The sequence below is a fragment of the Phlebotomus papatasi genome, chromosome 3 (genome assembly GCF_024763615.1).
Source record: "Phlebotomus papatasi isolate M1 chromosome 3, Ppap_2.1, whole genome shotgun sequence".
NCBI classification, from domain to species: Eukaryota; Metazoa; Arthropoda; class Insecta; order Diptera; family Psychodidae; genus Phlebotomus; species Phlebotomus papatasi.
Window position 1 is genome coordinate 18479103 of NC_077224.1, and position 23322 is coordinate 18502424.

General features: G+C 32.3%; 1 protein-coding gene and 1 long non-coding RNA gene across 4 annotated transcripts in view; both read right to left on the minus strand.

Annotated features, from left to right (window-relative positions):
* LOC129806809 (tyrosine-protein phosphatase Lar) overlaps positions 1 to 23322 on the minus strand; it is a 284034-nt gene that overhangs the window by 48296 nt on the left and 212416 nt on the right. For all 3 annotated transcript variants that reach the window (XM_055855583.1, XM_055855585.1, XM_055855584.1), the window contains 3 exons: positions 17549 to 17741; positions 10700 to 10850; positions 1548 to 1684 (listed from right to left, as the gene is read on the minus strand). In XM_055855583.1, the coding sequence (XP_055711558.1) occupies positions 1548 to 1684; positions 10700 to 10850; positions 17549 to 17741 (481 nt within the window). The remainder of the gene's footprint in view (positions 1 to 1547; positions 1685 to 10699; positions 10851 to 17548; positions 17742 to 23322) is intronic.
* Positions 3218 to 3810, minus strand: LOC129806814 (uncharacterized). Its single transcript, XR_008752204.1, has 2 exons — positions 3605 to 3810; positions 3218 to 3388 (listed from the first exon to the last, which is right to left on the minus strand). It is a non-coding gene; the product is annotated as an uncharacterized LOC129806814 (long non-coding RNA).

The window sequence follows — 23322 nt, forward strand, 5'->3', positions numbered from 1 at the left end:
TTCATTGTGAATTTTCCCTGGTAGAACTTTTTTTTCAAATTTTTAGTACTTAGGTGACTATAACTCCGAATCTAATGAATTAATTTTATTCTCCGCTAAGAGAAAGTTAAAGGCCTTCGAGTTTCCGACACTTTTCTACAAGAAGCAAAGTTTGTAAACCTAGTACGAGAGGCACTTCAGGAACAAAATTATATAGCCCGAATAGGCTGAACCCTAGACTTTCGTAGCATGAAGCTACTCTACTAGAGATAATTTAACTTCCACATAATAAATCCTTTTTTTAAAATGTAATTTAACATCACTGTTGCTGATGAATTGAAGCTTCGATTCCAAGAAGCTTTTCTTGCGCATCATTCCTTTCTCAAAAGGAATAAAGTCAAGAAACAAGGTAAAAAAAACAAAGAATAAATAAAAAAAGAATGGATCACAAAATTGAATGTTTCCTGGAATTTACAATGATCAGAATTATGCTGCTGGAATCAAGTGATATCCAACAGTTTGTTGTATGAAAATCATCTTCATACTTTTTTTTTTCTTTTTTTGCAAAATCCATTTTATACGTCTTTTGTCCAACAAATCTTTTCATACAAGAAAAATCAACTGATGAACACAGATTCTCAAAGAGTATAAAGAAACAGAAAACCAAAAGGAAATATCATTATAGAGATATATATTCTTTTCAACGAAAAAACTAAAGCTCTTTTTTTATCAAACTAAACAAATAGATATATATCTTCTTTTTTTTGTTCAATAGTAATACCATACATTCAAAAATAATAAATAAAATCAGTGCTCTTTGGTGCAGACATAAAGAAAACAAAAAAGTTCATTGAAAAAAATTAATGACATGCACTTTCTCTTCTTTTTTTTTAATAATACTTTGGTCATATAGAAAATAAAAAATAAAAGTAAAAAAAAAGAGTTCCTTCAAGCATTCGTACGACACTCACTCAAAGCCATATAGAAACCCTTACCAATGTTGGCATGACTTATTTATTTTCTTTCATTATGTAACTTAAATAGAATTCTCTGTTTTTTTTCTCGCTATATATATATATTGTAATCAATTGTTGAATGAATTTTCAATTGTATTTTTGTTTGTCTTATTCTTTTGCTTAGGGTTGATATTGCTGGCATTGTAAATCGGTTCTTTTTACTTCTTCTTTGCAGAATATTTTCTGACGTCTCATTCCACGGAAATAAAGTTACTCTCTTTTGCTTTCTAAATGTTATCCCAGATTCAAGAAAATTCATATGTATATGTATGTCCACCCCCCAAATGATATCTATAATAAATATTCCACCCTCAATTTTTACCTGGTTCCACTGGGCATTTGAATAATTTATTGATATCACTTATACTATTCTCCGTGAAATTCCCTTTTCATTAATGCACAAATTTTTCACTCCCACATCTATGTAAATTTATATGTGTCTGTTCTCTTTTTTTTTGATTCCCACATTTTCCCCATTCTTCCCCCTGCATCAAAATACATTTAAAATGGACCCAGAGATTGTGGTATGAATTTCAAAAATTATCTTCTTACCATACTGCTTGGTGCGCACGGGAATCGGTGGAGTTGTAGCACCTTCACCACGTTGTGATCTCGCGGCCAGCCATATATAGTAGAGAGTGTCAGGATATAATCCAGACAAATTGTGACTCTCAGTATTGCCAATGCGTCTGTGGGGTAGAAAATAGGTGGATAGGAGTCACATTTTAAATTCTTAAAGGCATATAACATTTGGTGACATTACAGTGGTTGCGTGGTAAGTTCGCAGAACGGAAATTACGGAAGTGTTTATTGAAAGGTATATTCAAGATATATTCACGTAAAAATTTCGGCAGAAGGAACGGACATTTCAAGAAAAATCTTTACTGTCTAATGAGGGCCTGCGACAAATTATCTAGATGCAAATTCTAAATTAGTTGTTGACGCCCTCCAGAAAGTATTTCCCCGGAAATAACAGCGAATACCAAATGCCGAGCGCTGCCTGAGATGCATTTTGTCAACTGACTTATGACGGCTTCAGACTGGAGGTTTAGCCCAGTTCCCGAAGGTCTCAAAAATCTAAATAACGAGCTATTTTATTGATTTTTCAAAATCTAATGAATCATTTGCCCTTATAATCCAATCCTAAACAACAATTTTCTAAAAAATCGTGACTGATTAGGAATTAGAGGAGTAAAGCCAGACAGCTCACTCGAAAACATGGAAAAAATCGCACGACTCGTTCTCAAACAATCCTAAAATATAAACATGGTTTTGGAGAAGAAGTGGGATCATCTCTTTAGGATATTTCGCAACAGTATTGCAATGAAGATAGAAGAAGCGTTATGTAAAAAAAATATCTAAGTAAAATTTCTGTACCAGCAATCTACGAACTCGTTATTTTGAATAAGTAGACAAGACAGATATTCCAGACGCAGGCCTGAGCTAAAAGAAAAGCCGAAGTGAATTTGGTGGTGCCTGTTGGCATTCTTCGAAATGCCGCGAAAATTCACGTAGAGAAAATGAGAGGTTTTTTAATGTGAAAATTGTTTAATTCCTTAGAGTTAAGTCATTTTCACAAGAAAATCCTTTTAATAATTTAGTTGAATACAGTTATTTGAGTTAATTGTAAATTATTGTCGATATTACAACAAAAACATTGGGATGAAATTTTGAGCTGGAAGACTCATATTCTTTTGAGCTGTCCCAAAATTCAGGATAGGTTTGTCAAAAACTCTTTTGTACAACACTATTATGGTTAATAAGGAATGCAAAAGTACATATTACAAGAAGGGACACGACCTGCTAATAAGGTTAAAATTGAAAGAAAATATTTTGTTGCATTTCAGAGATTTTTTGCAACCGCAGCGCCGCCAGACGTTTGTCAAGTGAGTTATTTGTGTCTCTATCTCTCTCTTACAGTTGAATTGCGCGCAATTTAAGAACCCATCAAAAATAGTCTGCTGATTTCGTCACGAAATCGGCAGATTTAATCGGCGCGTCGGCAGATAATACGCCGACCGTCCTCATATTATCTGCCGACGTTTGTTCTCGAAGTGCAACACGACGCTGTTCTAAAAGTCGGCAGATATGTCTGCAGATTTTATGCGTATGTCTCTTGCGTATTAAGGCAGACACAACGTCTGAAAATCTGCTGAGACTTTCAGTAGCCTGTCTACGCATATATCTCACTCCCCACGCCCCCAAAATTATTAGAAAAATACTTTATTTCAATTTAAACAGATTTATTTTTAATAATATTTCAACATGATTCAACACATCTCCTCTCGGGATATTGGGATTACGATTGCTCCATGTAAAGTCTCTCTAGTGGGAGTGCATCTCTGGAAGCTTACGCTCAGGAATCTTCATCTGGACTTGATGATGATGACTTTCTGAAAGTACAAAACGTAAAAATAAAGTTGTAGAAAATAAATTCACAAGCGGAAAATTATAAAGATGGCGAGCTGTCAAAAATTGCACAATGTATTTTTACTCGCGAAATTGATGCAGGAAAAACACTTCACAATAAAAATATCTTTGTGAACCACATTGAGAAACTTTTAGTAACATATTTCACTAGTTTACTCGAATGAAAATGGAAAACTTACCTTAAAAATTGGAAGAAAACACAGAGCACCACGGAAAACACCTTCTCAGCTCCAAATGTTAAGAGCAACTAACGCGCTCTCGCGGTTTCCACTCGCACTTTGCTTTCCTGTTAACAGTTCATCGAGAAAGCCCGTTAAAGTGCGGCAAAAATTAATCGAAAAATCGATACGATGCCGATAAAATTTTCGATGAGGATCGATGGGTTGATGGGAACTTTCCATTTAAAGTGATATTTGTATTTAATTTCTTTGTATTTCTGCAAGATTCAAGTAAAAGGGTATGTAGTGAACACCTATCCGTCTTCCGACAAAGATACCAAGAAGACAATTTCTTTCTATATGACTTTTTATCTGTTATGTCTTTTTGGCGCAGAAAGGGACAGATAATCCTAACCGGCTTATGTAGGTGAGATTTTTAATGTGAGCTAACTCGGAATTCATGCAAATTCGATTTAGAGCTGAAGTTGGGGATCGCCATTCAGTTGTATTGAATCAAATTCGTGAAATTATACAAATTATGTATTTAAACCAAAATATCAAGGTTTTGGATGGAGTGACAGAAAAGTGATATATGGCTGAAATGTAGACCAGAATATTCTCTATAATTTTGCCGTAGAACTTGATCTCATTGATTCCTTAGAAGCCGAGATAATCGAGGTTTTTTGTTTCTTAACTCATTTTTTCGATCAGAGCGCCCCAAGTGTTCATTTGATGAACTTCAACTATATCAAAGAATTGTTGTATTTTGTGAGACTTTCCATTTAAAATCCTATTTTAAGCGTCTTGGTCGAGTAGAAGTAGTCAAATTGGCATCTGAGTGGTTTCAAAGCGTTATTATGGGAAAAATCAATTTTTTCACACTTAAACGGCAAAATCGGAGTGATAACGTAGTCTGAGCGGAAAATGATGTATGGACGAAATGTAGAGACAAATGTCCTCTATAATTATGTCGCAGTAATCATCAAAATCGGTTCAGCGACAGTCGAGATAATTGAGGTTATGTGATATTGAAATTGGTTTTTCGATTGTGGCGTCCCTGGTGTTGGCCCCACGAAGTTCAAATGTTCTAGAAAGTTGTAGCGCTTTGTAAGACCTTTAATTTGCGCTCCTATTCGTCAAAATCTATCAAATAGAATCGGATATATGGTGTTTTGAATTTCGTGAACTTTGACCCCTTATATCTCCGGTTCTATTGAAACCACACCGAACCCATGCCACTTTTTGGAAACGACATAGACTAAACTACAACACTTTAAAATTTGATTAACTTGCACAAATGCCGTTTTTGAGAAAAATGAGTTTGAATTTTGATGAATTTTGACGTTATCGCAGCGCCACCTGTGGTGACTTTTTGAACTTCCATCAGAAAGTGCTCATCGAGACGAAACCAAAAATCCAAAATTCAGCTCAAAATGTTAATTAGAACCGGAGATAGAGGCCGGTCAATGTTCGAACTTTGACCCCTTATTGCTCGGGTCAGGGGTTATAGATCGACTTAAGTATTTTTTTTGTTTCATAAATGTGTAATCAGCGTCTACAACATACTAAAATTTCAGCCCGATGCACAAAGGGTTTTTTGAGTTATTTAATTTAGAAAATTGAAACATTTTCTTTTTAATAATAGCGCCCCTAGCGGTGGTTTTATGAACTTGCGATGTTAGAAGGGGAAGTGGAATTTGACGAGAGCTTTACAAAACGCCCTTATTCTTTAAATTCTGACAATTAGAATCGGAGTTATGGCCATTTTAAGAATTGTTTTTTGGAGTCATATAGCTCGGGTCAGAAGGGTCATGGGACCTTATGTTCGGTATTGATCGAAAGCTCTAAGGGTCAGCTATAACATATTAAAATTTTAACCCGATCGATGCCCGATTGATGCTATTAAGCTCCAAAGAGCGGCTGGACGGACGGACGGGAACGGTTTTTAGCCATCCATATATTCGTGATTAGGAAGTGTCAAAACACATTCTGGCAAAGTTTGGGGCCGATCGGAGGACATGGAATTTTGTTAGAATTATAGTAGGTGAGATTGTTAAGAATCTCACCTAATAGGCTAAGAACATCTTCTCCTTTAAAATAAATACTTATTTTCAAGATATTTTTTCCGTTTAGGAAAGCGTTTTGGCAATGTCGAAAATACAAAGATTCGAAATACGAATTGCTTGACAATCCATCAGATTTTTCGGATTTGACGTTCAGCGACATCTATGTTTTCCAAAACCTGAAGAAATTCTTTATTAGAGGAAAATATTCTTTTGTCGGATAAAGAAGAATCAATATTATCAAAATTAAATTTTAGAATATTGTTTTTAATTTTTTTTTGTTTCCACTTCTGCGAACTTTTCACATAACCTGTAAATTTCAAGTGTTTTTCATTTTAACGAGTGAAAGAGAAAGACCAAATTTTTATCACTCAACCAAAAATTGTCCTCGGAAAATCGCATGGAAATTTAAAATGTGGTTTTCTATATTTATCACATAAATATATATAGTAAAAATTTTATATACCAGAGCACTATCTCATACCTTTGGTCTCCCCATACATATAAAAACCCATTTACCAACACCAAAGTGGAAAGGATTTTGGAGGACAATTTATGAATTGTAACCCCAGAGTATTTTATTGAAATTTTTAAGCGCATTCGAAATCTAATTGCATTTGCAATTGATAACAACATACAGTATCCATTCATGGGTTAACATACCAGTAAAATCCCAAATAAAATACCAGAAATATTTTCAAATAATTCCTCCATAATTATATTTATGCTTTAAAACAATTTAAATAATTTTAAAATCAATTGTCACTCCTATGCTCTTCAATTGCACACAAATTTAAATGATTTTTTTTTAGAGCATACACGATTTATTTTATTTTGATACACGAAACATTAATTAAAACTAACATTTTCTTTTACGAGATAATATTTTTCAAGAGAAATTAATTTTTACATCGACATTGACGCTAGTATAATAAATTTTCTAAGTGAGGTTATGTAAAAGAATAACATTTTGCAAAAATTTAAGGTTACGGTTAGTATCGAAAAACATAACCTTAATAGGAAAGATTGTGGTTAATAACCTCCTGCCCAATAATGATACAAAGTATTTTTTTTAACTTTCAATTAAGTAAGATTTTAAAGATAAACCTTTAATCTACAAATTCTTGTCATATTTTATCCGAAAATTATAAATATTTAAATATCGCGGTAAATATTTAAGCATACTTTCTCTGTAAGAATTGAGGAGAAAGTTCTATAATTTTGAGGTGTCGAATTTCTCTGAGCCCTACGGCAAAACCCATCAAACTTCACATTAACTTAGTTGAAAAGAGGGGTTTGTCAAAACTTTCTCAAGGGTGGTCCACAGAAACCTTTTATTAAACTTTTGACGAATAAGAATTTGCAATGTGCTTGTGAAATCTTAGAATGAAGGAAAAACAATATTCACCGGAAAATAAAATAATTTTTTTTTTATAAAAATATAAAGTAGTAAAAGACTTATTTTATTGTCTAGAGAACAAATAAAATTGTAGAGAAACGAATTTAATTAAAAGAGCATTCAATTTAAAGAAGCTTATACTTTGCAATGTACTCTTCTCTAAATGATTTGATTTAAATCTTTACTTTAGCTCAAAATTAACAAAATTTTAAGAAAATGCTAAACAGAAATTTTGCTGTTCTAGATGTTTTTATAACAGGATAATTCGGTGAATATTGAGAGTAACTTGAGAATATTCGAGAAAATTGCAGAATTCGATATTTTTATCCATTTATAACGGAGATTAAGATTTAAAAATATTATCACATATTGCCCATAAACATTATTCAAACGTCCAGAAATTTAAAGATTTCAAGCAAGGAGTATAAATTTCTCTAACTAAAAACAGCTTTTGGAAAATGGCTAGAAAAGAACATAATTTTCTAAGACAGAGAATTTTTGTCTGCAATAAAGTTCAGAGAGGAATAAGTTTCTTGCAAAAATATGTCAACTCTAGATATTACTTTCATTCACGGGGACTGTTGCTGTTCTAAACGAGATAATTGTGAAATACACCCCATTAGGGTGGAGTCTACACTTATAGATGTTATACACTTATGGACAGCTTGCAAAAATCTTATGTTGTTACATGAAACTGATTTCGAAAACCACACAAATTGTTAATTATATCATAAACTAATATTTTTATGACTTTTCGAAATCTGTTTTAGGAAAGAACTTAAGATTTTTACACGCTGTCCATAAGTGTACAACATCCATAAGTGTAGACTCCACCCTAGTGGTTTGTTCCTGAGATAGATTTTCCTGACTGTTATAATCTCCCCGAAAGTGTCTCGGCTAAAATTAAAATTCTTAAAAGCCAGATTTTTTCCAATAACATCTGGAGTTTATTTCGCCAATAGTGTCTTGGATAAAGGGTAAATGGAACTCTATTTGCACTAAAAGTCGTTGATGTCCAAAGAATTTAAATTCATTTACGAATTTTCGAACAATAGGGTAAATGTCCTAATTCAAAACCATTTCCAGACGCTTTAACTTTGACAGAAGATTCATCATATTAAGTTAATATTTTTCTGAAGAAAATTACATAAATTTGTTCCTTAACTCTTCTAGAATGTTACAGTTTAGTGAAAATTCTTTAATATAATATAAAAACTTCTTAAATACAAGAAAAATACACGAGTACAAAATGCTTCTATTGGAAACAAATTAATCCAAATGGAGGCAAGGTAGATTTTCTAATTGGAGACAAACAGTGTAAGTGAAACCGCGACGAAAAGCTTCCAAAACCCTGTTCCGTTGCTTTTGAGTGTAGGATTTGTTCTTATTCCTAGTCTTTTCTTCTTTCCCATCTGAGACGATAAGAAAATCTCTCCAAAAAAATCAAATTTCCGGTAATTTCCAATTGAAGCATTTGCAGACACTTCAGAAAAACCCTTTTAGTTCACAAAATAGGTAATTATTTCAGTTGAAAACTTCACGTACCGTTAAAAATAAAGATTAGTACCTAATTTCACATAACTCTGCCAGAAATATTACAAATATGTAAAAAAAGTAATAAAGAACAATCACCCTAATGTGTTTTTTATTAGAAAACATGGTTGATTGATGAAAAATGGATTGTGAAAACGTACACTTTTAATTTTTCTGAGAAATTAACAAATTAAAATGTGTGAATATGAATGGATTTTCGCTTTATTCAGAGCAAAATTAACTAAATAATGAAACTGAGTTATAGAAAATATATAAATAAAAATTTAATACCGTATTGATCATGGAAAAAAATGATGTTTCCATTTGGAGCATCGAAAAGTTTCTATTTGGAACAGGTTTTGAATTAGCTTAATTTACCCTATTTTCCCAAAAGATATGGAACATTTATGAATAATCACACTAAGAAGCTCTTATTACTCAGTGATTATAAGATAATTTTTACGAAATGAGCCTTGTTACTTTGATTTTTTCCACAAAAACACTGAGAAAAAAATGGAGGTGCGATTAACTTTTTTTCTCATAACTTTAACACTTTTCATGTGTAAAAATATATCAAAATTTTTAATGTTAATTTTACACCTTTTTAAGAGTAAAATTAACATGAAAAAGGGTAACTTTAACCCCTAATACACCCAAAAAGCATAATATTTACACCGATTTCGGATTAATACTGCAGGGTAAAACAAACATTTCCGGAATGTTATTTTAACTTTTTCGGATTTCTCTCACTCAGTGAAGGCAAAAATGATACATTTTAATATTCGAGACACTTCGAAATTCCAAAAAGGACATATTTAAGCAGCCATGTGAACGAAGAGAGAAGTAAAAATGTCATTTCTTTAGCTTTCGAAATCGATCTTCGAATTTTTTAAGCTGTATCTGTATGAAGCCACTTTCTACTTAATTTCGAATTTTTTCGATATTCATTCGCAAAATGTTTTATGTTTAAAGAACACTATAATGTTTTTGCTAAAACATTTGTGGTCAGTGTTTTAGTGGAAACAAGCAATATTTTGGTAAAGACGATGAGTAATAAATAGGTTTTACAAATAAAACACAAAATATGGACAGTAAAAAAAATAAAACTAGTAAGTTTCTAATATAAAATAAGCAGTAAAAAATCATATTTTCAATAAAAGATAGAAAGATTCCATAAATTAATAAAAATCTCATTTTCGAGAAGGCCTAGTTCCCTTATGAGAATACTTCTTTATTAAAATGTATTTTATCAATTTTTATTTATCATAGAAATGGGACAATATCTGTTTTTTAGAATTGCTTCACGTTTCTCTAAAACCATCAAAAATAAAATTGATCTCTTCATTTTTATTCGCGAATTTTTCACTCTGTACCACTTGGATGATTCGACAGGGAATCCAATTTGGCATTCAGCGCGAAACTTTTGTCACATTTGAGTCAATGAATATAATATGAGTATAAAGTGCAGAATATAGCTTTCAATAAGCATAATTTGAAATATGAGTTTATATAATATTCAAAATTAGCGTATTTATGTAATTTGGTTGATGTCATAAACTTTACGATGTGGTTTCCACTTTATCATTTAATCTTACTCCCGACAGCTCTTTGAAATATTCAAAAAGGAGCTCCATGAAAATTTGAAACCTACAATGTTAGTAGATTATTCATATGATATTTTGTATAAGGAAGCATTTTCTGGAGAATTTCTTTTCTATACATTGAATATCTCTCATGTTCATTGTTTTCCATAAAGTCGTTCATATTTCCCGAAGCTCTATTTTTCCAGTTGAATTTCTTTTCTAAAAAAAAATCCCAATAAATTTAAAACTAAAAAAAAATAACACAAACTTTGTTGAAATATTTCTAAACTTTAAAGTGCAATTATATGAGCAATACTCTCTCGATCATTTTCTGTCCATCACAACATTTGAGGGGGGAAACAGAATCAGTGAAGAGTGAATTTGAGGTGAATAGTTTGGTAAATTTTCCACTACTGGAGCCACATTATATATATATATATCGAAACACATTTCACATTATATAACCAATAAGTATAGAGGAGAATCAATTTATATATATATGTAGGGTTGTAAAGGCATAAATAGAGAATATACTCACTTATGATGCTGCTCATTGGCATATGTATCATTCCAATATAGTTCATAGTGAACAATATTTTCACCAGAATGCAATGGTTTCGACCAAGATAGAGTCACAACTGTCTCTCCAATATCAATCGCCCGGAAATTACTTGGTTGCGATGGTACGCCTGATGAGATTGCAAATATATATTTATCAAATACATATAATGACATCAATATTATTAAATTATTAAATGACTTGAATTTACTATTACCCCATAGCACAATTCGATACATTAAATTCCAGTAGCGCTCGGAATTTCTACAAAATTTTAAGATGACATTTCTGTATTCATCCGCATATCTTTCCATGGCTTTTCCGTAGACATTTCCATATAATTTCCATGGAAAAAATTAGGAAACATGGAAGAAAGGAATTAGGGGAGACTGGGGCACATGTAACCATTTTCGATGCATGCGAATTTGAGGTGATTTTCCAAGGACACCGTGATTTTTTGGAAAATATTTTTTAGCTCATGTTTTACCCTTGGGTATAGGCAATTCGTCGAGGGTAATGCGGATGCTGGAAAACAATTGAGTTTTCCATAAAAATAAAATTTGTGTCCCTGTGCATTTTTCTCTTTTCACAAAATACCTGGGGTAGAAGTAACCACTTTCTGGGGAGGATGTAAACACCTTTTTTCCCACCCTTGAAATTAACTTTGCACCACTCTCGATTATTTTAATTACTTAAGAGATATATAAAGACTGTATATTTTTCAAAAAATCACGACACTTTTTACAAAGAATAATTAAAATAGCAAAAAAACTAAAAGCATGCATATCAAAGACATTTTTCAATAGATTTTCCCCATATTTTGACATCATGTGACTTTTTATTGAACACAGCACCACCATTTTTTCGTAATCTATGAATTATAGATATTTCGCATGAAGGTAAATTTCCCGCTCTTTTACCTACTCATTTTGTGAAATTGAAATTGCCTGATTACATCTACCCCAAATGCTGTTTTCTGACCAATTATTAATTCTTTTGAAATAATGAGAATCTCAATTTGTCTAGTAAATGCATTAATATAATCCTAAAAGATGTAGGAAAGAACTGGTATTGCTACATTTCGATTATTTTACACAATTTTTAATTTCCAGGTGGAAATCCAAATGATCAAAATAATCGAAATATCAACATTTTCAGGAAAATGATTTTTATTTTTAAAGTATATTAGGATTTTATTGACCAATTTATCTGTGGACATACATCCCCATGGTATCTATGAATGCTTATGGGTTTTATCCTCTGGATTCTTAAAATTAATGAAAAAAATCACAGTGTTTACAACTACCCCAGATTACTACTGCCCCAGTTCCCCCTAGTACGCAAAATCGCGGTAAAAAAGGGATCGATGAGAGATATCGAGTATCGATTTTCGGGAATAGCAATACCCTCTAACTTCATTTATATCACTTTGGAATATCCTGAAATTTTAGTAATTGTTGCGAATTTACACAAGAAAGCAATTTTTTACTTAAGGCTATAATTCTTGTGAACAGTACTTATAGAATATTTTAGAGAGAGTTTTGAGCAGAGTTTGGAGATATTAGAAAGATCCACCTCGGTTTATCCGAAATGATCTTGTTCCAGTTCTCTAAAATACAGTACTGTAGCTGTGGGTGACTTTGACCCCCTCCTGTTCGTAAGCTTTTCTTTAATTCTAATGTTTAAGAACGGTTTTCGCCGATCAGACATGGTAGATCGGATCCCTAAAAACCATCCTTAAGTTCTAGAAGTAAAGAAAAACTTACGAAGAGGAGAGTGTCAAAGTCATCCTCAGCTGACAAAGCCACCTGAACTTATGGTAGTGAAGTTAAACAAGAGTCGACAAGAGGAATCCCGTATAGGGGGAATTCCTTAACAATATGACAATATCATATGACAAATTTTTATGGTAAATTTCGAAACAGGACAACATTAAAGGCCAGTGAGCATCAAATCGCTATTGCAAGGAGCTCTGTGAAGCTCTCGGTAATTGATATGAATTGTATTTTTGGACAGTTTTCCCGAATTTACCACATTAAAAATTCTATATTTGTCATGTGACAATGTCATACGGGTATAGAATTCCTCTTTTGGTATTTTCTCTGGACCTGGGAGATCGTCTTGCCGTTCTATCGATCATGAGTCATTTGAGGGTAGTTGCGAAGTGTTAAAAGACCTTACCTTACCCTCAGACACGTAACACTAGGTTATTTGCATCTGGGCCTTAGACTTTGGACAAAACGGGATAAAAATAACTAGAGATATGAAACATTCACAAGAATTCTAAGAATGTCCATAACTTATATTCATATTATCAAAATTTGAGTTAATGACGACGCAAACGAAAGGTCTTGAGTAATTCTACAAATCTAGAGAACATCGCAAAGGGGCACTAATAGTGCAAAACCATTTTTTAACTTCTTCGTAAATGTTTGTGAATTCATACTGAGTTACTTACTAAATGATCGTAATTTGTAGAACACACAAAAAAGTTTGTACATTTTCACAAACTTTGTTCGAAATATGATCATTTGAGGAGCATTTTTGTTTTTTTTTTTTGCAAACATTTGTTCGTATGTTTTTGTTCGCCTGAAACAAATCTTACGAACAAACGACAAAATTTTACGAACATCTCTTGGTGTCTACAAATAATTACTAAGAAATGTTTGTAAAAGAACAGAAATGCCCACTTTTTGTGAGAAAAGTACAAACTTATACAAACTTGTTTGCGGGTTATACGATTTATGAACATTTCGTAAGTCCCCAGTAAGAATTAATGAACATTTTTGACAATTTTAAGAATATTATTTTCTGTGTAGCGTTAAAGTAAACAGTAACGTGGGCAACGTATATCGGTAAATTGTCTTAGAAGGGCTCCTGAAACAGTGCTCATTGGAAAGTTTTGGTAAAAGATTCCTGAAGGTCCAATAACATTTTGTCATTTAGGACCTTGACAGACGTGAGGATTAGCCGAGAGACGGTTTAGCGTAATTATATTAGAAATAATGATCAAACTACATTTCCGTAACTTTCCACTAAGTCATCTCTCGGATTAAGTTGTAAGTATGCCTAAGGCATTGCATTCGAACACACAAACTTAATCGTTTGCGGATGTAAATCCGCTCGACTTCAACGTATAGAGCATTTTGTTGACTAACGTCCGGAAGGAAGGAAGGACTAAAAACTACCAAATTGATAATGAGCTGAACACACCCTTTCGTGAATGGGCTCGTATTCTGGAAACGTTGAAAGTTTGAACAACGTGCGACGCGTTTATAAGTAGATTCAGGACCAGAGCTCGTGCCAAAGGTGGATACTTGGAAAATTTCAAATAGATTCTCAAATATTCAAAGATTTCTGACTTGCTTTTTGTTTACGCCAATAAAATTAAATTTGAATTAAAAAAAATAACGGGTAGCTTCAGTTCAAATGGGCCATTCTGTATAATAACGATTTTTGAAGTTTAGAATTTCGAAATATGAACAAAAAAAGCAGCGGTAATTACCCGCCGAATAAGTTCGACTTTTTAAGGATTTTGACCATTCGGAATTTGGCTTTTCCCTTTTTTTGATTTTCGGGATATTAACTTCCTGGGATTTTGGCGTTCGGAATTTTGACTTTCGGAATTTTGTTTTTTTGGGATTTTATCTATTTGTAACTTTGCTAATTCGGGATTTTGGCTTTCGTGGTTTTGGGCGACACCGGCACCGCTTTGAATATACCTAAAGTGGGGTCACTTTGCATATAGAATCATAAAAATGAAAGAAAGAGAATGTTTAGAGAGCATAAAGAGGAGTAGAGAAGAAAAAATACGAAAAATTATTTTAGATAATATAACTTATTTGGTGAAACTCACCTAAACCCGGAAGTTTATATCTCTTACTATTCAGTGTAAAGATCGTAAAATATTATTTATATGATCAATAAATAAGAATATTCTAAAAAATAAGTATATCATTTGCGAGAGCATGATTAGAATTTGATGCTCGGTCAATAGATGAATTCACAAAAAGGCATGGATTGTGACGTACACTCAGAAAAGAGCTCTGTGGAAACAGCTCTTAATTTAGTTCTTGAAACAAGAACGGGCATTTGTGTGTTGGGTTAAAGACTATTTTACTTGATGTAAAGCATTTATTTTAGAATATGCTTTGGCTCAAGTACGTACGGTCTTTGAATTTTCACAGATGGAAAAAATAGACTCTAGAAGAATTTTAAGTACTGAGAAGGTCTTGGAGCAAAGCATATCGAGTTTTGATTCCAGTATCAGATTTTCTCTGCTGTATTGCAACAAAATTGACGTACACTCATAATGAAAAAATGCAATTGAATTTCACGTTTTTTTATTTAATTATCACCATATACACCTTTTATTCTATAATTTTAAATTCATAAATTTTCTTTTAAAATCTAAAAGTGAAATTAATCAATTTTTGTCTAAATAAAGACTCACACTTGGGAAGATTTTTTTCCGTCCGACTATTAATGAGCAAGGTGCCCGACATATTTGCAGTTTTTTTTTTTGACGGGAACCACCTCGCAAAAATATTTTGAATATTTCACTATATAAGTTTTCTAAATAAAAAATAACTATCACACAACACTCCAGAGACACGAGCGAGCTTGTGAAACACAATGTTTTATTTTTCAGAAAAAAATATTTTTGTATTTTTCGAGCATTAATTCACCTAATTTTCGCAAAATCCTTGTCGGCACAGTATTTTTTTGAATCACAAGACACTTCACTACTTAAAGAGGCTTCTTCCACAGATTTTCAATACAATTTCATTGAGAAAACTCGCGAAAACAATCACAACTTTGCGAATTAATTGCACTGTGAATTATTTTGTCTGCCATTTGACAGCACTGAAAGTCTCTGGAAATTTTCTAGTGAAATGATACTTCGCTCAAGACACGCCAGTTCTTAGTTGATTTGTTTTAGAACGCAGCTCTTAATTCAAAGCACAACATGTTTAGGTTGATTCGGCTCTTAAAATATTCTTACAGACAAGAGCTGTATTTTTGCAAATCCCATACAAAGTTAGAACTGCCTTTTTCTGAGTGTAGATCTTTCTCCTGCTTTGTTGCTCAAACAACGTTTCAGAGCTTGTTGGCTCCTTTCCCGGGCATGCAAAGTAATAGATGAGAAACAGGGTCTGGACACAATGGCCTCAAAAAAATTTCAAGATTTTGGTATTCCGAAATCAAAAAATCAAGATCAAGATGACAAATCTGTCAAATGTTTTGGAATCTTGAAATCCAAGACACAAACCGTGTGGATCCTCTCGGAGGTGCTTGGAATTTTCAAGATACTAACAATTTGAAGGGTTTCATGCGGAAATCGTTTTTGATGATGAATGTTTTTATGCAAAAAGAGAATTACTATGAAAAATATTATGTTTGATCTTGTAATTTAATCGTAATGGTTCAAAACGTTCTAGATGTACGTTTTGAAGTACAACACCTAGAGAATACCTGCAAAAGAATGATATCTTGCATAAGCATTTCAGGGTTTATCACACGTCACAAGTTTTGTGTGCACTTGTTTTTTCCTGATACCTGTCATATATTATTTAATACAACTTATAATTATTTTTTCTAATTTATATGGCGAAATTTCAATAAATTCAACAAAGAAATGAAGATATTTTCCAGAAATGAAGTTTCGTTAAGTGTGGAAAATCTTGAAATCTTGGGTCTTAGCTAAGACCATTTAAGTTCCATAAATGCTTCACGTCAGAATAGGAAATCTTGATCTTGGAAATATTTGACAGCTTGAAATTCTGATCTTGATCTTGGTCTCAGAATTGAGGCCGATATCTGCAAAATAATCACATCTTGCATAAGCATTTCTTGATTTATCACAGGTCACAAGTTTGGTTTGCACTTCCTATACTCTCGTTTATGGACTCTCATTTATTCTTTAATATGTCCTATAATTAATTTTGCTAATTTATATGACCATATTTCAACAAATTCAGCAGAGAAATCAAGATATTTGTCAGAAGTGACGTTTCGTTAAGTGTGGAAAATTTTGAAATCTTGGTTCCTATAGCTAAGACACTTTACGTTCCATTTATTTTGTGTCAGAATACGAAATCTTGATTTTGGAAATATTTGACAGCTTGAAATTTTGATTTTGATTTTGGTCTCAGAATTGAGGCCAATATTACTACGTTATATACAAACTACTGTTAGAATGTAACGGAGTCGCTAACAAGTTTTGAAACGTTGTTTGAGTAAAAGGAGTCAACAAGCACCGAAACGTTGTCTGAGTAATAAAGAGAAGGATCTAGATCAAAATCCGTGTCTTTTTAGCTGAATTTATAAGAACTTCATCATTTCGTTTATCAATTGAAACCGATGAGACCGGGTTGGAAATTTCAAGACCTTTTCAAAATATCCAAATTTATGCCAATCGATTAAAAAAATAGCAAAAATTTCTGGGACGTTTCGATGGAAAAAAGATGGAACTCGGCTGTCAAATTATTTTGAAACATTCAAGGAAATTTGATATGGTACTTACCTTGGCTCTTGTTAAAAATTTGTGAAAAAGATGTTCTTCTCAATTTCTTTAAGCATTTTTGTAATTTAGTATGGAAGAACATCCTTTCAACAAACTTTGCACAAACAAATGACAAACCCTTTTCTTTCAGAGTGCCTGGGTAGTTTTCAATAGAATACAAAGGATTCTTCCAATGGATTTTCAATTGACATTGCGCTATGGGGTAAAATCAATCTTCTCTTCTTAGCATAACACCCAAAATATCCCCTTTGCTCCCTCTCCTTCTTCCCATTTCCACACTGCAATTCAAATCAATTAATTACCTTGTTGGGTTTTTACTTGAACTGGATTGGACATCGGTCCGGGACCCATAGACGTAAATGCTTGTACACGAACTGTGTAAATGGCGTGTGGCGTTAATTCAGATATTGTTGTTAACTCGCTATTGTCTACCATTTGTGAGTCCCATGATGCCTCCGGTTGATTAGGATTTGTCGTATAGTAGACTTTATAGCCCTGGAAAATGGAGTAAACATCACGTGGACAATTATATCAACACTTCAAACAAACTTTCATTCTTTTCATTGTAATATTCCTCCTCTAAGCTTCCGTGAAACAACATACACTCTCCCGGAATTGATGATCAACAAATTGATGGAGCAAAATTATCCCTCAAGTGGAACAAAAGGACCTTTTATCCCATTTTATTTTCATCTCCTACTAATATCTCTTAAATTCACTTTTCCGCATTTCTTCAATAACTTTTCCCTCAAATTGAGATAATCCACTTGCTTTTATTTTTTGACTGAGAACTCAAAAACAAAAACTAAGTTTCACTTCTCTTCCGTTTTTTTTTTAATCTTTCAAACAGGGGATTTTTGTAGAAAAAAAAGCAGTCAACAACATAGTTATCAAAAATATCCCTCTGGAATACATATAAAAAAAAACACACACATTTCCATAGAAACTATGGATTATGCCTACATAGTATTTAGCAGCAATAAAAAAATATAGTTGTTATGTACAAATACATAAACTTAATTCATTTCAAACGGGAGCAGAAATCTTAATTGTATTCATGCATTCTATTGGCATTAGTTTAGTGATTCATTCAGAACAAGCATCTATTGAAATTCCATGGTACGATCTATTTCACTCACTATATAAATTCGTAATTATCCAATTTTACTAATATATTAATTGAAACGTGAGTTTATGTTGCACCCAATCTCAATTAAAAAATTATACACATTATTGTTATCACTATGAGTACGAAAAATGCAATAAATTAAGACATATTTTAATACTTAACAGTTCATATTCACACAATAAAAAATTGCATGGGATTTTTTAATTTTAAATTTTCAAAATTATTCTCTACTGTTCTCAGTTGCCCTAGAGAGACGCAATTGGGAACAATTGAGAACAGATTTCACAATTAAAAACCAAAAATCTAGAGTTCACACAATGGAAATTTGAATATGATGTTTACTTTTAAGCTTTCACTAGAGATTCGCAATTGGGAACAGTTGAGAACTAATTTTGTTAGAAGTCTAGTGCAAGAATTAGTTTATTTCGAAAATTGTGAAAGATGAAGAAGAAATTGGTTAAAATGAATCTTAGAATCTGCACAAATAATCCTGTGGAAAAAGTGAATTTTCGTGCTCGATTTTCTGCACAGGGTAACTTCACTAAGAAAAAACGGGGGTGCGATTAATTTTTTTTTCCTCGTAACTTTAACACTTTTTAGATGTAAAAATATATCAACATTTTTAATGTTAATTTTACACCTTTTTAAGGGTAGAAATAACATGAAAAAGTGTAACTTTAACCCCTAATACACCTAAATAGCATATTTACACCGATTTCAGATCAATACGGTAGGGTAAAATTAACATTTCCGGAATATTATTTTAACTTTTTCGGATTTGTCTCAGTGTTGGAACAGTTGAGAACTAATTTGAACATTAAAATGACAAAATGCCATGCAATTTTTGCATTGTTTGAATTGGGAATGGATTTGGATAGCATCTTAAAAAGTTAAGAGCAAGAGACAAATGAAAGAAAAAGCTTGCATTTTTTAACACAATTTTTTCTTTTTTTTTTTAAGTATAATAGGGTACGATTGTGTAATTAAAAATCATGCCTATTTTGGAATTTTGAGATTTTCTTACTGTTTCAGATGGTCAAAGAGAAAAGGAAAAGAACGAAGAATTATAAGACTATAGATTCGATAGTACTTCTTCATTGTTTTTGTTTTTTCTTTTGCCATCTAAAACTGTTAGGGAATCTCAAAGTTCCGAATTAGACATGATTCCAAATTACCCCATCTTACTCTATTCTATAATGGTAATCAAATGGAGCATTATTGAATTATTAACGGCTCCTGCATGCCATTTATACTGGGAAAATGTCATGAATTCAAAATTAGCATCCCATTCTTTTTTAAATATATCTTTCACTCCTGTATTCTTCTTTTTGTTTTGAACGTCACAGCAAATTGCATTTAGTTCAATCCAATTTAGATTGTGAAAGAGTGGGATAGATATCTGCAGAATGGTTGAGGAAAAAATAGAGGTCCATTTTGATTTCACGAAATTTTCCTGATCTAAAATGTGTGTGTTAATGGATCCGGCACGCCTTTTACACACGCTCCGCATATGTCTATCTCATTCTTTTGTTCTCTTCTTCTTATTTTAAACATCACAACAAATTCAATTTAGCTTATTAGAATTTGAAGCGTGAAAGACTAAGGTAGATACATGCAAAACATGTGAGAAAGGAATATGAATTTCGATTTCACGAAATTTTCCTGATCTAAAAGGTGTGCCGGGCCATAAACATCAAATTTAATGAAAGCAAAATGCACATTGCACATCCCTTCCATTCTGAAACATTCTACCGTATTATTTCCTATTCAAAATCGGACTGAACTAAATTCAATTTGCTGTGATGGTTGAAAGAAGAAGAAGAATATGAAAGAGTGAGATGAACATATTAGAAACATTTGAGAGTGAAAGAGATGTGAATTTTGACTTTATGAAAATTTCCTGATATAGAAAAGCGTGGCAGAGCCATTTAAAAGCCCTGAAGTTATAATGCAAAATTGACAATAAGAAAAAAAACGTGCAATCATATTAAATTTCTGTGCAGATCTATTTTTGTACAGGTATTGCTATTTTACTGACAATTTTATAGGTATTTTACTACACAGAAAAAAATATTTCGTAAAATTGTTTGTAAATGTTTGTGAATTTCTACTGGGTATTTACAAAATTCATGTAAACCGTATAATGGTACTATTTTAATGAAAAATTAACATGTTTCTTTTTAGCACTTTACTGTTCTCAACTGTTTCAGCATTATTGAGTTCTGTTTGTGTTGTTTGCGACTGTTTTCCACCATCAAACAGTCGTGATAGGGATAAGTTTATAATGAGATTATGCATTATTAAGTGGTTTTCATGAAATTTACAATAAATGTAAACTTAATATGAACGTGGTGTCTCACATAAGATTAATACACCAAGATTAAGAAAAAAAACGGAAAGAGAGAAGTATAGTATGCAAAATTTCAAATGGAAAAATACATGTGTTAGAAAGAATGCACTCTAGTGGAGTAATACAATGAGTAAGATAATACTATTCGTATTAAAAGTTTTCTGAATCGTATTACAAGCAATTCGAGCAATTTTCCATGCGTGCCAACTGTGATTCAATCAGTTTTCGAGCGAATGTATTGCTGCCATCTTTGTACGTAGTGGGGAAATGCGAAAGAGAGGTAACATAAAACATTTGCCATCTTTTTTTTTTACCATTCTCGCAGTTCAGAAAATATTGATCTTATATGTGACATGGTCATGAGTATGCAGACGAACAAAAAATCGTTGCATTTCAAAAAGTTTGACGCCCGAATTTCTCTCTAATTTGGGTAACATTTCGGTTTCGAATGTCCGAATTTGAGAGAGTACTGCAATAAAAATTTAGTACTATATTTTAACTGCTCGAACTCCGAGAGAGCAGTTTCTACAATGTTTAAATGAAAAAATTGCGTGTTCCAATTTGTACTCATGAAATGTTCCAAATTGTATCACATCACCCTACTTTGTTTATCTGGCAAAAATTTACGGACAAATGTCAAAATTCTGCAAATATTTTTCTACGTGTTTACAAATATTTAAAAACAAGTGTCTATAAAGAACAAACGGACCACAAAAATGCTCGTCAAGTGATCCACCTACAAACATCGAAAGCACAATGTTTGTGAAAAATGGTACAAACTTTTACGAACTTTTTTGTTGGTTATACGATGCACGAGTATTTTATAAACACACAGTACACATAGAATTTATTTTCCTGAAATTGTTCGTAAATGTTTGTGATTTTCTACTGGAGACTTACGAAATGCCCGTAAATTGTATAACTCACTAAAATGTTCTTCAAAATTTGTACCTTTTTCACAAACATTTGTTCATAAACGATCGTACAAACATTTAAAAAAATATATTCTCAGAATTTTGTCATTTGTTTGCAAAGTTTTTCCAGACAAACAAAAATGTACGAACAAAAGTTTGTATACCGTAGATGCGGGTGTTTTTTCACCACATCATTGTCTTCTACGAACTTTTAAGTGGGTTTTTGCAATAATTGCAATTATTGACAAGCATTTTGTAGGTCTTTGTTAAGCTTTGTTAAGGGGGTAAATGGATCTTGTTAAAATTTTGTCAAAAGGATGTTGTTTACCACTCAAATTCATCAAAATTTGTACTTTTTTCACAAACATTTGTTCGTAAACGATCGTACAAACATTTAAAAAAATATATTCGCAGAATTTTGTCATTTGTTTGCAAAGTTTTTCCAGACAAACAAAAATGTACAAAACAAAAATTTGTATACCGTAGATGCGGGTATCTTTTTCACCACATCATTGTCTTCTACGAACTTTTTAGTGTATTATACAATTGACAAGCATTTTGTAGGTCTTTGTTAAGCTTTGTTTAGCGGGCAAATGGATCTTGTCAAAATTTTGTCAAAAGGATGTCTACCAATTTGACAAAACTTCCTTTGAAATATTTTTTCCGTTTGACAATTTTTTTTTTACAAAAACCAATTGGTCGCCAAATTGATACAACTTTTGCATATTAACTTTGAAAAAAAAACATCCTCTTGACAAACTCTTCTCGATAATTTGTCAAAAAATTTTTTTTTCTGTGTAACCAAATCTAAATGTTTCCTGCTTGTTTTTCGACTCTATTAATTAATCTTTCGGTAATTTGTAAAGCATTTACCACAACGATTTTAGGTACACAAAATCACTCACATATTTACCATGCCAATATTATTTGAATAGAGTAAAAATATTATTTAGTTAGCTTATAGTGAAAGCTTTATACCACAAATATTTCTCTATTGGAAAACTTTAAAATGGAATTTGCATTGAAATTTATGAACTAACAGGAAAATTTCAAAGTCATGTAAATTTTCTATATATATCAAATTTGAAGTACAAAATTATCTTCCAATTAGCTGCGTAGTTATAATACCTACACAACGCACTTGTATCTAAAATGTTGTACACCCCCCCTCAAAAACTAATGAGTTGATGTAAACACTAATTATCCTCTAGGAAAAGTTATTGTTCGCAAATAGTGCTTCAATTTAAACCGGAAAATTAAACTGTAAGCCAAAGTTGAGACTTTTCTTCCTACATCTCACCCTTAAAAATCCCTTCTTCTACTTCTTCTGGTTAAAGGAGTTTTCAAGAGCCCTCTTAATGTATTGTATATGTACATATCGTACCCTATGCATTTTCCAATATTATTTTCTATTTGATCAAGTTTCCTATCTCCCTTCCCTCTGTTCATCTATCCCTCCTAGGTCTCTTTTCCTACTTTTGGCGCCCAAGAAAAAGAAAGTCTTGGGTAAGAGATGATGTGAAAGCCTCAAGGCTCCAATGTTCCACTTATGAACGACTTGAGTATTTTCCCTTGGGATTAACAAGCTTTTGAGCATCATAAATAATTTGATGTGATGCTCTTAAAACGCATAGGAGTCTTCTCTCTCTCTCTCTCTCGCTTTCCATCATAATCTTCACCCTC